Source organism: Balearica regulorum, chromosome 1 (genome assembly GCF_011004875.1).
Source record: "Balearica regulorum gibbericeps isolate bBalReg1 chromosome 1, bBalReg1.pri, whole genome shotgun sequence".
Taxonomy (NCBI): domain Eukaryota; kingdom Metazoa; phylum Chordata; class Aves; order Gruiformes; family Gruidae; genus Balearica; species Balearica regulorum.
Window position 1 is genome coordinate 66138377 of NC_046184.1, and position 16769 is coordinate 66155145.

General features: G+C 40.0%; 1 protein-coding gene across 5 annotated transcripts in view; it reads right to left on the reverse strand.

The window, feature by feature from the left end:
- Positions 1–12883, reverse strand: part of DNM1L (dynamin 1 like) — a 39200-nt gene extending 26317 nt beyond the window's left edge. For all 5 annotated transcript variants that reach the window (XM_075755814.1, XM_075755794.1, XM_075755804.1 and 2 more), the window contains exons 1-2: positions 12659–12883; positions 1215–1362 (exon numbers count right to left, since the gene is read on the reverse strand). In XM_075755814.1, the coding sequence (XP_075611929.1) occupies positions 1215–1362; positions 12659–12760 (250 nt within the window). In that variant the 5' untranslated portion in view covers positions 12761–12883. The remainder of the gene's footprint in view (positions 1–1214; positions 1363–12658) is intronic.
- Positions 12884–16769: the final 3886 nt, after the last annotated feature.

Here is a 16769-nt window from a genome sequence, read left to right on the forward strand (position 1 = left end):
TGCAACAGAAAGGATCTGCCTTGACTCAGAATACCCTAATTATAAAACCATCTATTATACCTGTAAAGTTGCAGAGCAGAACAAAATCATGTTTTATTCTACAACTCAGAATCATAACATTCTGAAAAGTACCAGAAACTATGCACTGCACAATGCAAGTAACAAACCCCCCCACACACATTTAAAGAGATCCAATGTGCCATTTCTAAGAGGTTGCCCAGAAACTCTCTGAATTCTCCATCCTTGGAGGTTTTCAAGACCCAACTGGACAAAGCCCTGAGCAACCTGGTCTTGAGTTCTGAGTTGGCCTTTTTTAAGGAGGAGGTTGGACTAGAGACCTCCTGACATCATTTCCAGTCTGAATTGTTCTACAATCTCTCACAATCCAGCACACCCTGGATTGCACACTAGAAGTTCTTAATTGTTAGGAACCAAATTGTGTTCTCTGCCTGCATCAAAAATCTAAGATTTATCTTATGATCAGAAGGTAGATATGCCTCTGCTGCTCCTTCATAAGAGCACTAGTTAATATAGAATGAACATTTAAACTCCGAAGGGACAACTGAGATTTCTATATTATCTTTCAGCTGATCAAGAAAGTAACACTACAGAAGACACAAACTTGAAACTAGACAGCTTCAGAACATTTAAAGTGTTATTCTTGATGCGCTTGGAATCTCTCAGTGCAGCCCAGTAAGGTAGCAGCTGTAAGCCACAGAACATGCCCATTAAATTGTTTGCATCTACTACAAGTTTGTTTTCATTTCTCCTTCTTCTGCTCTATCCAGAACTTACCTATTTCCTAACCTCCTTCTAAAAAGTCACATATTAATCCTCTCAAGGGAAAACCTTATTTGTACAGCAAAAGACGAAGGAAAGAAAAACACACACAAGAAAATCATGTTCTCTACACTCTAGACAATCATTATTATAACTGAAATGCTTTCTTTGGCCTGCTTTTCTCAGCAGAAACAGAGAACAAACAGGGAGACTTAAAACATTAAAGATATTTTGAATATTCAAAAGATTTTGACTTCATGACATTTGCTAAATGGACAGAACAAATGTGACAACAGCTGTACTTTCTTCCAAGTAAATTTTAAAAAGCACACTCGAGTTTTAAGATTATAACAACTGATTTTTCAGTCAAATGAACAAGAAAGATTAAAAGTCTCTTTCCTACTAGGCAAAACACACTCTTGGATCACACTTACCATTTTCATCTCCAGCTGTTTTCCGACCATCCTCTGGGGAAACATGCACCAGCTGCAGAATAAGGGGTCTCCGGGTGACAACTCCAGTACCTCGTGGGAGCAGATCCCTCCCCACAAGACTTTCCAACACAGAACTCTTTCCACTGCTCTGAAAATTGGAATACAACTACATGATTTTCTTAAACATAAAAACTATGTAATATTTTAGTTTTAACTTGCTTTCATCACTCTTGCAAATAGTGCTGTATTCTGTCCTCAGTTATACAGTGCCCAAAGGAGCACACGATAGATTCACTGCGTCTAATACAGTGGTATCACACTGCATAGACACTAAAAGATGCAAGTTTGCTATAAACCAGTAATTGTCTAAATCTGCTTGGGATACTTAAAAGCCATGTAGATAGATGTATTTTCTATCTCTTAGGACTAAGTTAAACATGTAATAGGTTTCAGAAAAATTAACATTTTCTACCCCAAATATTAATCTCTCCAGAAACATTTTTAGAAAAGAAAAAATATTTTTCTTTATAATGCTCAGCAAGATATTCTGTGTCTTCTACTATGTTATTTTCTAACACCTTGCAGCAACACTTCGCTCTGTAGACTAAGGAATTTAACCTTCTGTTAGTATTAACATGGGCTGGCCATGTGAATACGAAAATATATTAACTATGTACACTTGAGTACATTAAGATATTACAATCTCATATACCTTTCAGTTTGCTTTTTTCTTTGTATAATGTATTATTAGCTTCCTGAGTGCAGACATTGTCTCATACTCTAAATACACAAACAAACATTGTTTTATATTGTCTCTCCCACTCTGTGTGTGTATATATACATTTATAAGTATTTACAGCTGAATTGACTGCAAACATCCGTCTACATAATAACGGCCTGTAATAAGTTGTGAAATACTTGAAGGCTGTGAAATTACAAATTCACTTTGAGAGTTTATGCGTAAAACGTTCTTCTGTAGCACTTTTGTATAAGATGCAGAATTGGGCTACATGGCCCAATAAGCAGCTGTGAACACATGGGTTTTAAGAAAAGCGATTCAAGACTATTATCATGTTAAAACTAACAATAAACAACAGATCCAGATAGGTCAACATAATAATTTGAAAGTGTGCCTGATAAGATTTTGTCTTTTTAACAGTTTTCTGCAGCTGGAAAGCCAACACAAGCATGAGAAAACCTGCTCTGACAATCACTGCCATCAGCTAGGATATGTTTCTATGTTCATGCTACTACCAAATAATTCTCTTAAAAAAAAAAAAAAAAAACAACACCCAAACAACCACAAAACAAAAAAAGGAGATGCTTCTGACAGCTAGGATGTGCATTACTGCTACACAACCTCAATTCAGCTCACCAGTTCTGAAAGAACAGATTTGAGACTTCAAGTAAATCATAAAATGAGTACACAACCTAGCATAACGTGAAATAAAAGCAGTGTTGAATACCTTTTAAATACCATATATTTAGTGACATCTTAGGTGACTTTTCTAAAAATGCAAAATAGATCAGCAGAGATCTAGCAACACAGCACTATCAGACAGCACATTTCTGCTAGTGCAGTAAGACAAGACAGGAACATATTACATGAGAGCATTAGAACCTATTAAAATAGGACTTGTATGCAGAAGCACAAAATAAATATTAAAATACAAGGCCAAACCCCTACAAAGTCTGAACAACGACAACAAATTAAAACTTTCTTTTCTTCTAACACTTTACTGTATAACTATGCTTTATGGCACAGAAAAGTGCTGGTTTATAAATAATGTTATTTGCCTCAATAGGTGAATAACAAACCTTGTATATCATGTATACTTTTCAAAGTAAATCTGCATCAAATTTGACAGCAGTCAGGTCAACTGTCTAGAAAGAGTAGGGAGAAGGACAGGGTCACAGGAAAGAGAAACAGTCTTATTAAGATTTTTTGCTTAAAAGATGCCCCTAGAAAGTAATTAATAATTTTCTTCAACTGACCTTCTCCAATCAACTTTGGGCACCTTCCATGCAAGGAGCTTATGACAGGACATTGGCATTGAAATCTTATCAAAGACTAACTGAAGAACAATCTGGCCAAAGCATGAACTAGTTCTGGAAGCCTCCCTGACAGTAGCACACTTCTGAAGAATTAATGATATTACAGAATGGGAAAAAACATACATTTCAGAATGACAAACAACAAACCACTTCTTAACAAACTTCGTAATTTAAAACAAATGAAATCTCTGCTCAAAAAGAGGAGACGTGATAAAGGTTCATAAGCTGCATTGGAAAAAAAAAAAAACCCACCCCAAAACCACCAGGGTTTCATTTATTAAAAATATTTTTAACATCTCTTGAGCAAGACTTCTTACACATGGGTAGAATGATCACTCAGTCTCAAAGGGCTGGAGGTGAGACTTAGATGAAGTGGCTTCTCCTGAACATAGAATTCAAGTAGAGAAGGGATAGTAAGAGATAGCTGAAGTCCCTACCAAGAATCTCATCAAGACAGGAAGTCCATGAGATAAGTTGCTGCATGCTACTATTCATTGTTTGATCTTTTTGGAAAGAGTGGTGTTGCAGGAAGCTGAGATGGGCACACACCAACCTACATATGAACTAAAACACTATGTCTTATACCACTTCCACAGTTACCTTTGGACAGAGAAGGAACAATCTGGATCCTTTGCAAATGTAAAGTCATACATTAGATCCCACACTGCAGTACTCCACACATCAGGAAATTTGTTTCAAATTGCATTACGTTCCCTTATTAAAGCAATCTGTTCTTGGAACATAATACAGTATCTAATGACGCACTCCTTAATCTGGGCCCCATCCATGTCCATTACCAAGAATTGTCTGGGAACATGGTAAAGAAAGCAGTAAACACAAAGCTGATCTTTTTCTGCCAGTGGGGGAAAAGTGAAGGATATGGGGTCTGTTCAGAATACAAATTCAATTCAGCCAGTCCTTCATATAACAGATGCAGACAGAGACTAACACTGATGACCAAAGGTACCATGGAATTTTTAGGAGTAAGTGTGCAGCAGCATCACGCTTGTTTTGTCATCTCATTGGAACGTTCATCACAATGTTAAGTGTGGACTGAAATGCATAAACTCATTTCATGAGGAGTCTAGAAAAACATTCACAAATTCTAACCTTTTGTGGCAGATCAGTCAGGTTTTCCTCTGGACCTATTATCTGATCCTAAATATCTATAAGCTGTGATATCTAAAGGAACTTTATATAGATTGCTCAGAAATAAAGAGAGGGGCAAATACAGGAATAACTTGCCATCTGTTGCTTCTTTAGCCATTTGTGTCAAACTTCCATTGCTGAGTGTTTAACACCCTGCTCTGTTAACCATCATCAGTCTCACAGATAAGCACCTGAGTTTGATGGATGATAAAACCATTTTTCCTAGAAGTACAAAGATAAGAAGAGAAGATCCACCCAGGGACTTAAATATTTTATTTCAATACACACTGACAGTATATATGATGTAAATCTTATCAGATTTCTCACTGCCTACCTAACAGTTATATTTTCATCACCATCAACATCATCTTCAGGTTAATCTAAAACAATCAAGGATGAAGGGCAGAATAACAGGGAAATGATTGTGCACTTACTCTCACAAATTAAAAAAGATGGTGTCTGTAAGAACTGTGATCAACTCCAAAAAGCCAGCATCTCTACTGTTTAACAGTCTTCATGATCTTGCTTCAGCCTACCTATCCTTCAACGCTGCTTTACTTGTCCATGCATATTTCAACTGCGTGCACTTCTTAAGTATCAAAAGACTTTTGCTCCCAGCCATTACGCTAATTAATTCCTATGAGAAAATTTGGTTTACAGCCTGCTGTATTACTAACCACATTTTCAGGAATTCAGAAGCAGCAGACAGCAGTTCATGACTTTATAATTGTCCAGCTTCATTAACAGCAAGAGATGTTACTTTCAAAAACACTTCAGGGCTGTTGACAAGCCAAATGGAAGAGACTCTGTATTGAAAATTTTGAAGTAACACTACAAACAACCGGTCACATTCATCCCAAACACTTTACAGAATCACAGACTGGTAGGGATTGGAAGGAACCTCTGGAGACCATCTAGTCCAACCCCCCTGCTAAAGCAGGATCACCTAGAGCACGTTGCACAAGATCGTGTCCAGGTGAGTTCTGAATATCTCCAGAGAAGGAGACTACACAACCTCTCTGGGCAACCTGTTCCAGTGCTCGGTCACCCTCAGAGTGAAGTTCTTCCTCATCTAAACATTTACTTCGCTAGCTTTCTTATTCTTTTTTCCAAGGCCTCATTAGCATTCCTAATTTTAGAAGACTTGTGCCCTATACCCAACAGCATGCAAAGATCCCTTGTCCATATCCTGACCAATCCTCTTCCACTATTGCTAGTTATCCTCCACTTTGAGGCCTGTCTACTATAGAAAGGCCCAGAAAACCCTGCTGGTGAAGACCAAGGCAAAGAAAGCACCAACTGCCTCGGCCTTGTCCATATTCACTGTCACTACATCACCTGTCACAGTCAGCAGCAAGCCTGCATTTCCCTCATTTCTCTTTTTTCTTCTTTAACTGCTGATGCAGTGCTGGAAGTTGGTCTTGTTGTCTCTGATGTCCCTTACCAGTTTCAACTCTAGTGGAATGTTGGGTTTCTTAATACCATCTCCGCATATGCAGGCAGTATTTTTATATCCTTGAGCGAGCTTGTCCTCACTTCTACCTCCTGAATGAGTCTTCTGTGTTGATGCTCAAGTCATGATTCCCTTTACACTGCTTTCCTTACATGTCTACTCATTTTCCAGAGTATGGACTACTGATTTCTGCTCCAGCAAGGTTTTCCTTAAAGGCATGCCAGGTCTCTCGAGCTTCACTGTGCCCTGTGACTCACTGGATCCCACCAATTAGCTCAGTAAATAAGCCAAAGTCTGCTCTTATTCTTAGGAAGTCCATCCAGCAAGAAGGCAATAAACACAAAGACTCACCTGGAGTCTCACTGATGCACATGAACCATGAGATTTTTGTTTTTTACAGTCATTTGCTCAGACTGTCGACTGTTGCATATTTCAAGTATCATTACAATGACAATAGACTTGTATTAGCCACAACAAATTTCAAGTTATCTTACAAGAATCTGCTGCCTTCCTTCTGTTTATCTTTAGACTTCATAATCACTCTGTGGAGCCAATGTAAAATAAATCATCTGTGGAAAAAAAACTTTATAAGGAAACATGTTCAATAAACTACTGAGGAACTTCCAACAAGAAAATTGGTTGAAAGGGGTGTAAACTTTGTTCCTTGCTTTTGATAGGACAAACTGATAATTTTTTTTTTTTATTACCTGATCAAACAGGAAAACTGCAAAGAACTCCTGCAACACAGGAGGACAGCACAAGAAAATAAAAAGGCAATGATGTCAGTATTTCCTATAACTTTTTCAGCAGCACAACAATAACAAGCATTTCAGAATGACAGTAAGGAATTGTGAAGTAGGAGAGATTTCTCAATAAGATATAACAATTCCTGAAGAATTCTCTTAAGAAAAGCAATGCATCTACTTTGACATCTGAGGCAGAATGGTGGCAATTTTGCAGTTTCTGTCATATGATTATAAAAGTCCTGCTGGCTAAATCATGCTCTTAGCAATACATACAAATATGGTTTGTATCTTCTACTATTGGGAAATAGAAGCTAATGCATTTTTGCTGAGGTCTCATCCATAGGATTATTACCCAAATAGGTGCTCTGAAAAGAAGTTCTTTGCAGTAGCTATCCTGGAAGAGTTCAGCATGCTATAACTAAAGAGCAGCAAGATTTTTTTTTTCTTTCCTTGTTTTGCAAACATGAATTATTCTGAAATAAATGGTCGGCACACATGCAATTCCAGAGCAGTTCCACAAGGAAACTGCTTTGGTTGGAATAGCTATTGTGGCAGGATTTTCCTATGTGAACTAGGGACACCCTAAGCTAGGCTGGTTCTAAAGAACCAACAAATTTAAAAGTGTATTTACCAATCAGAAGAGAATTCTGAAGTTATAAGCAGGCCTAATGAAGTATTGTAAGACATACTTTGAAACAAAATTATACTTCCAGAAAGATGTAGAAGAGCTAACAGTGGTATTTGAAGATCCACATTTCAAAGCCCTACAGACAGACCTTACATAGTATGGCTTATACTATTATATTCATTACTTTTTCAGTTAAATCAATCGAAACAAAACCAATTTGTATCTTCAGATTAATAAAGTTCTAAACAACAGAGTTGGTTTGTGGGGTTTTTTTTATTTTTTTTATTTTAAGAGAGACCCAGTTGACCTTCTGGCTACTATATGAATAAATCTTTTCCAAGAACTGCACAGACATTTTCTCTCCAGATTCTGAAACACATTTGCCAGAGCCTTCTGCTTTAATACTCTTCCCCTTCACTTTCCCGAAACCATGTTTCCTTTGCACTGTCCCCTGTGGACAAGATACAAGATCCATCCATTCTAATTAAAATACAGGTCTTCCAAGAAAGACAATTGCCAATCACAAGATGAACAGGACCCTGGCAGCAAGCACACAAAACCAGTGGCGGTGGGTGAGGGGGTGGAATACCACTTCATTCACATCCTTCTACAACTGTGTATTCTCTCCACTCTTCAAAAATAACTGGGTGTTTGCAAACAATAAAATCAGTATCTTCATTTAAAAGATGCTTGATATTGCTTTCATATTAAAAAATCTGTAGAGATTAAAGGCAGGATGAGGAGATCAGTTATTAGACCTATAATTGTATTTTAATTCATATAGTCTGCACATAGACACAACGAAAATGCCATCCTTCCAATCATAGAAGCCTTCAGGACCTAAAAAGTATAGCTTTTCAGAAATGGAGAGGGCCCATCAGAGAAAACAAACAGCACAACTCCAAATGTTGTTTGCACTATATAACTTTAGCAGCAAAATTTATATTGTGCCTGGTAAATGTAAACAGCTAATTAATGTCAGTCTCACTTTGCTGCTTGTCTGAAACAGACACCAGACATCAGGGCATGATTTGGCAGGAGGAAGGGATGGCAAAAAGGAAAACAGTTATGCCCAAATCCAGATACAGTGCATGTCAGATATCAAAACAAATAAAAAAACAAATCAAGAAGTTTGGAAAACATTTGGGAGAAAAGACAAGCTCTCCCCAGTCAGCATGGCCAGCACTGAAGCTATGCTCAAGTTACATCCCCTTTGACAAATGTAGATACAAATGTAATTTTGCATCTGCTTGACATCATAGGAAAGATCCCTGAACCAAAAAGAAAATCAAAAGAGGAGGGAGGAAGACATTCCTGAGCTGAGCTTGGCATGGGGTTTTCCTGGTTGCTTGGTACAAGCTGGAGCTTCTGTCACCCAAAATTGGCTTTTCGCCAACACATTGTCGGACACATTGAATAAACTCAATAAGCAGAAGAGGCTTAAATTTCTGTTCCCCTGACCTACCCTGAAGGGAAAGGTCACAGGCATTTGAAGTTTAACACTACAATGCCAGTCTCTCTCAAACCAGATGCTTTGATACAGCATCCACTGGATTCTCCTCCTCGTCCCGGTAGCCAGGACCACACATTAACTTCTCATTGCTGCCAACTTCTTAACAGGCAAATTACCATCCTAACTGTTCAGCCTACCAGAATACATAGTTAGACATTTTCAAATGCTCAGGCTATCTGTTATCTCAGATCAAGAAAACTTCCTCCTTGGCAAAAAAAAAATAAAAATGGTTTAGTGTTGAAATATCAAACATGGTACTTAGTCCAATCAGCAAAAAAAAAAACAAAATTAAAAATTTAATACTCATCTGTGAGCCAGCCACAGAGGCAAACAAAACAGCTCTTTCAGACAGAAACATCCAATAGAACAGTCTATGTTATATATTGTACACCACCCCATTTAAAGTCCCAAAATAGCATTAACTGAAGACTGAGCAAAAATACTATATAAATGTAAACCTGAAAGGTCATTTAAAAATCTCACTGTGAATTTCATTAGTTGCTAGATCCATTTCACCATGATGTCTGTACTAGAATCAGCGCTACCAAGTGCAAATAAAGCCCACAATTTGTTTTTATCATGTCAATATTGGAAGAACTTTGCTACAAAACTGACACTAAAGTTTGTAGGTCAATGACTTCTAAAAATGCAAAAAGGATTCCAAGAATAAATGACCTGAAAAACTAAAGGTAATTAATTTTTTACACATATCTAGGCAGAGGTTTTGTTGGTTGGTTGTTTTCTTTTAAATTTATTCTAAAACTCATGCCTACTTTTGTAGCGTAGGCATTTCATTTTTGTGACAGCATCTATGTGCCCTTAATATAAAATGTTGTAACTAATCAAACTTCTTTTCTTCCCCTTGCCTCCTTTTATTATTGTTTTAATGTGTTTGGTTGAGGCACTTCAGTACCACCTTGTTACCCCTTACAAGTGTGGATCACAAAGCATTTGCATAAAACACATCAGAAGGTTGAGTATTACAGGATTATTGAACAAATATTGTTTATATAGTGGGTATTATAATATTATTGAATATCGTTTATATAGTATTCCCAGCCTGGACTTTTTTTTTTTGCACTTCAGTAATACAGTTCTAAAAATGGAACTGAAATACTGAAATACTGAATTGGGGCAAAAATAGAACACCTATCTGGGAATGGCAAAAACACTGAAATAATGATGAAAACTTGGAGGACACCCTCAGACTGCCAAGTTCTATCAGCAGCAGTGTCTTCAATTTTCTTAATAGACCCTGTAATAAGATACAGAAATAACTTACATGGTATTTATGGGGAGAATGAGCAGGAATTCTCACATGACTGAGTCACAGGAACACCACTAGAAGAAATGTGAGAGGCCATCTAAACTTATAAAATTTACTGAGAAATATTTTGTAATTAGTACCAAAATCCATCTAGAAAGAGGAAAAATTGAGACACTTCAATTGCTCAGAACACAAGGATGGTAGGCAATTAACCCCAAAACAACAGAGGAGGGGAAAAGGGGACACGGGAAACAAAAAACATTCAAAGCTAAATTAAGGATTATAATCAGTTTCTGGTTCTATATACTCTAGAAAAGATAGAATTAACTTGATGCACAGAAGCAGAAATAAATCAGAACTGAAGAAGACACAAGCACAAAACAATAAAAGAGAAGAGGTACATAAGACAGGTGAGAAAAATAAACAGAAAAAATGACTTAAAGCATTTTTCTTCTCTTTGTTGAATATGTAAAAAGGTAATTTATGAAAAGCAACAGGCAAACTGGAAGTAAAAGCAGCATAAATCAGTTAACAGCATTACAGAAATCTTAACTGGTAGCATCTGTTTCCTATAAAGAAAAATTGAGGTGCAAAATTCAAAATTGTTTGTGAATATTATTCAAAGAAATAAAAGACTACATATGCCAGTAGGCTACAAAACAACACAACTCTGTGAACAAACATAAAGGCCACATAGTACTTAATCAAAAATATCTCAAAAAACAAGATTTTTTTTTTAAGGCACATTTAAAAAAAAAAAAAACATGGAAGCAAGCTACCAGCAGCAAAACTATCAGCTCTAAGGCCATATTTGAGACATTTGCAGAAATCTGTTCTATGATAGACTAATTTCAAATTAATAAAATAATAGAATTTTATTCAAGTTATTTTAAGACTAATTGCACAAAATAACCATCTACAGAATTACCATGTCAGTAAATACAATTATATCTTCCAACAACCCTGACTAAAAACAGAACAACAAAAAACCACGATACAGCTTGCTAGACATTTTTGCTGTATATTTTCCTGGAGTCTATAAAGGACTTTGTTTTGGCATGCTAAGAAATATTGTACTAACTCAAGGGTTTTTATGAATATACTGAATACAGCACTGAACGGATATTAATACTGATGGGTAGACTCTTGAAGTCAAATGCATATCAATACTGTCTTAACTCTCAGCATCTACTGTACACACATGAAAAGTTAACTAGGACAAAGTTGTCTAAAAGGATGACAATTGAAAAAAAGCCACTTCAATGTATTTCATATAGTGAAACAGAAAAAATGCTTTATTTATTTTACTTAGAAAAATGCCACACCTCTGCCTTGCACTTTCTGTTGCAGAACTAAACTAAAACAAAAGCAAACAAAACAAAAAAACAGCTTGCTTGTATGATTTTTAATGTAACGGAGATTAAATGTCTTCATAAAGTGATGGACTCCTATAAGCTACAAAAATAGCAAGTACCCAATATAGCTTACCAGTGCAAAGTCTCTCCCACCCAATTCAGGTATTTTAGATCTATTTTATAAAGTGGCTGATATAAAGTCAATGAATCTATCTGGTAAAACAGAATGACAGATGGTTGCCTCACAACCAGTACAACACTGTAGCTGGCTTTGAGCAAACCTATTCCATGCTTCAGCAATGTACAAGCTTTAAACATACAACTCACCTATTTTAAGACATATAATGAAATGCCTGACTGCAGAGTAGTAGATATTACTGTCTGAGGTAGGCATGCTATTGTCAAGTACCATCAGACATTCAATAAACACTTTTAATTTCACAGAAAGAGAGAGATCCATTAACTTCAAGTTTTAGTTGTGTTTAACATTTCATTTTCATTTCCCTTATGACTGCTGCAGTCTTGGTCAATACATGTTCTACCGTCAAAAGTTTTGCTGAAGAATAGCATCCTATTTGAATAGGGTCTGAGCTATCTTCGAGCCCAGCAGCAGCATTATCAAGCTGAGACACAAGTAACTGCCACAGCCAACAAAGGCTGGCATCGCCGCTCACCTTCATTCCTCATCATCAGCTGAAACAAAGAGGTCCAAACGACATAAGGACTCGCAGCAATGTAAAACGATCCACGGTTGCAAGATGCCTTACCGCTACCACATCCCTTTTATTCAGCCCCCACTTCACGGCGGCTGTCAGAGAAGGGAAGCCACCAACTAGCGATGGCGGTCACGCTGAAGCACAGGGTCGGCAACAGGCCCCCCGGGCGGGCGGTGCCACCCACACCCCCGGCGTGGAGGCGGACGCGGAGCCACGGGAGAGGGGGGTCAGACCCTCCCGGCAGCCCTCGAGAGCTCCTCGGGCGTTCAAACCGCTACCGAGAAGCGCGAAGGGGAAGGAAGGGCGGTGGAAGAGGCACTCCCATTGCAAATGGTGGGGAAGCAGAGGAGCCGGGGAGGTAACGGGGGAGGACGCGGGCGTCCCGGCCTCCCTCGGCTGCCCGCGTCCCCCCGTGCCCTTGGCGGAAGCCACCGCGGGTCAGCAGCTCCGGAGGCGCGATGGACGCCTCGACTTTGCCCTCAGGGCGGTAAGGGCCCGCGCCGCCCGCTCCCCCCCACCCCGGCCCGGCCTGCTCCGCTCCGCCGCCCCCTCCTCGCCTCACCTGCGTGCCCACCACCACGATTTGCGGCAGTTGGATGATGTCGGCCCCCACCGTGTTGAACACATCCTGCAGCTTGTTAATGACGGGGATCAGCGCCTCCATAGCGGCGAGGGAGAGCAAGAGCCGGGGAAGGCGTCGGCGATGAATGGGCGCGACGGGCAACGGCTCCCGTCAGCCGCCCCCTCCGCCTGCCGCCATTGGCGCCGGCCCCCGCGCACGGCACGGCCCCCAGCAGGCTGTGCGCGCCCACCGGGCGCTGCGCCGCCGCCAGGCATGATGGGAGTTGTAGTGCAGGGGAGGCCCCGCGCGCGGGCGCCCTCTCCGGCGGCGGCCGTTGGGGCTGTGAACCGCCTCAGTGCGCCGGGCGCTCCCCGACCGGGGAAGCAGAGTTTGTGCTTGGCCAGCGCCCAGAGGCCGAAGGCGTTTGAAGATCAGACAGCGTAGTCGCTGTGGTCTTGTATTGCAAGCCATTCCCAGGTTTTATTCTATCTTTCGGTACGATAAAGCTGATCCCCTCCGGGGATCAGCAGTAGCGGGGCGGCCCGTGAGTTGAGGTGCCACAGGCAGCCCTTGTGGGGGAGGCAGGCCTCATCACTGCCCGGGCTGGCTGCCAGACGTAGTTTTTAGCAAGCAGCATGGAGCAGCAACATTTATTCAAGGCACTGTGTTTTGAAAACACTTGAAAAGCGTGAAACAACCAGACGTGCGTGCACTGCCCTCACCTCTGCTTCCCTAGTTGTGGTGTCACAGCTGCCCAAATACCTCAAGGAAAGGTACTGAATGGCAAATTTCTAGACCTTGTCAGCACCTGGTCTCACAAAGTCAACAGAGCAGGAGAAGAAGCCCCTGTACTCAGCTCTGGTGAGGCTGCACCTCGAATACTGTGTTCCATTTCAGGCCTGTCACTACAAGAAGGACATTGAGGTGCTGGAGTGTTTCCAGAGAAGGGCAGAGAAGGGCAACGAAGCTGGTCAAGGGACTGGAGCACAAGTCTTATAAGGAGCGGCTGAGGGAACTGGGGTTGTTTAGCCTGGAGAAGAGGAGGCTGCGGGGAGACCTTATTGCTCTCTACGACTACCTTAAAGCAGGTTGTAGTGAGGTGGGTGTTGGTCTCTTCTCCCAAGTAACTAGCGAAAGGACAAGAGGAAATGGTCTCAAGTTGCGTCAGGGAAGGTTTAGATTGGATACTAGGAAAAATTTCTTCACCAAAAGAGTGGTCAGGCATTGGAACAGGCTGCCCAGAGGGGTAGTGAAGTCACCATCCCTGGAGGTGTTCAAAAAACCTATGGACGTGGCATTTTGGGACATGGTTTAGTAGACATGGTGGTGTTGGGTTGACAGTTGGACTTGATGGTCTTAGAGGTCTTTTCCAACTTTAAGATTCTATGATTCTAAGAAAACTGAGAGTGGGGAGGAAGCACTATGGAGGTTTCTTCACAGGGAGAAGAGAACTGGAGAAGATCTGCTCCTGTGAACTGTGCAACAAAAAAAAATGTTCTCCCGCTTACATTCACGTATCAAGAATTATAATGGACCAATTTAAAACTACTGTATTTATTCTGTTTGCTTTTTTTGTGGATATTTTTGTTTTCACTGTAAGATAATCTGAAATTTTCTAATTCATGTGCTTAATAGTAGGTTTGGATGAGGTGTCTGGCAGGGCTTGGGAAGTGGGAAACTGTGAGATCTAATACTCAGCGACGTTATACAAAAAGATAGAATGAAAACAGGATGACTTGTGATGCAAGATCACAACAAATAAGCTGTCTGATCTTTAAATGTCTTTCCCTTGAGTGCATTTTCTCAAAGATAAATTATGAATATGCTAGCACTGAATTGAATTCTGGCTTTGTCCTTTCCTGTAAACCAATAGATTAAAAACGCTTCCGAAAATTTAAAGTTTTGGATGGCATTGTAATTTATATTCTTATTCTATACAAATTAATTCTTTTCCAGTCTTCATGCCTTGAAACCCTTGAATGTTGAAGGAAAGAACATAAAAAGGAAATACATTCTTATCTATGTATCTTTACAACAAAGTTTCTCATTCTTAACCAGGAAATTTCACGCTGGTCATCAGAAGACTAATATTTTGTAATAAAAGCATACAGATGGCTAAGCAAATTGAAGCACTAAAAAAATTAGCGTATTCAGCACAGAGAGAAACAGTTAATGTGTAAAATTTTGTGAAGAAGTTTCTGAATGACCTATTGGTGAGGGGTTCTTGTCACAGCCATACAGGCACCATTTTCCAGCAGTTTCACCCATTAGCTTTCGGTGTGCTGGAGCTGATTGCCCTTGGAGATCATTAATGCCAGGATGCCATTTGGCATCTGCCTCTCCAGCTTCTAGGACAATAACGAACTTTCCCCGCATTGTGCACCTGACACAGCAAATACTCTCTCTAAAGAATTTGCTGTTCCCTGTTGAGAATGGAGCCTCCTTGAGTTCCTGGACGGAGAAAAAAGAGGAGAGGAGAGAGGAGAGGAGAGGAGAGGAGAGGAGAGGAGAGGAGAGGAGAGGAGAGGAGAGGAGAGGAGAGGAGAGGATAGATAAGAGAAGAGAAGATATGATAAGAGAAGAGAAGAGACGAGAAGTGAAGAGAAGAGAAGAGAAGTGAAGTGAAGAGAAGAGATGATACGAGAAGAGAAGAGAAGAGAAGAGGAGAAGGAGGGGGAGGGAGGAGGGAAGGGAAGGGAAGGGAAAAAAAAAAAAGAAAAAAAGCATTCCAGTTGCACAGGAATAGAAGCTACTGGCACCTAAAGTAGATGACACCAGCTTATTTCTCTATGTGAATCTCTTTTCTCCTGCCACTTACATTTTGCTGTAGGACCTCATGGACACCACTGTGAAGGGGAGCAAGTGCAACCTGTTTTATATTTTAATTTAGAACAAAGTGGGACATCTCAGAAAGAATGTAGAACTGGAAAAGAGTCATAGAGGGACAACAAGGATGATGAAAGGTGTGGAACAGCTTCAATATCAAGACCAACGAAGTAAGCTAGGAGTCTTCACTCTACAAAAGAAGTGGTGAGGGGTAGGGAGGATTAAAGGGCCATGTAATCATTAGCAGCCTGGAGTTGGTCGAAGAGCATCAGTTTTGCTTAGTCTCCCAGTACAAGTATTTCGGGAGCATCTAATGAAACTAGAAGGAGCCAGATCAGAACAAAACAAAGACAGTAGTGCCTCATGGGTGGGTTGTTGAGCTCCTTGCCAAAGGATGTTGTAGATAGTAAAAGTTTAAATGGGCTGAGATGGTGTTTGGCCAAGTTTAAGAAACAGAAATGTATTACATGTAAATAAATAGCTATGTAGGAATCAAATCTAGCTCTGGATGTTTCTGAGCTGACAATGGTTGGAAGCTGGGTGAGTATCGTGCAGAAGCACTGTGTGTGTGCTTGCCCCTCAGTCTGTCTCAGTATGGCTATTCTTAGAGTTTTATCAGTATAATATTTCAAAAAGCACATAGAGAAAATATCAGTTGTTGAACTGAGTTGAGATAACCTAGCCTGCCCAGCAGAAATGTCGAAAGGCCTATCAAAGGCCCGATGATACCCAAATGGAGAAACACAGCGCAGATGGAGGAAGTGAATTAATGAAGGAAAGCAAGAAGAAAGTACTAAAGAAGATATAAGACAAAGACACGTCAGAGTGCAAAGTTTAACACATCGTACATTTCTGGCTAAGAAGTGAGAGCTGGAAATGCCTCTGCAATGAAGTGTCATGTCCTGTACCAATTTACAAAATCCAGCCCTTACTTCAGCCCAGTTGAGGACTGTGCCAAAACAATACACATTTTAACAAGCAATGGTCATCTGTAGCTTTAACTCTAACTTTCCATGGCCAACTTTTATTGTACTGAGCAAGAAACTCAAAGATCTGATAAAAGGCAGTAGTAGTCAGACTGGTTATTTACTAAAAGTTAATTGGCATGAGGAAACAGGAACTGCCACACTGAATCTGACCTGATATCAATCTACCTCAGAATCTCATCTCTATGACCGTCCAGCATCAGCCCTCTGGGGAAAACATAAAAATGCAGTAATAAGATTTTCTGATTCGAAAACTGCATATTAAATAATTTTGATATTGCTATAAGATCTGAAATAGT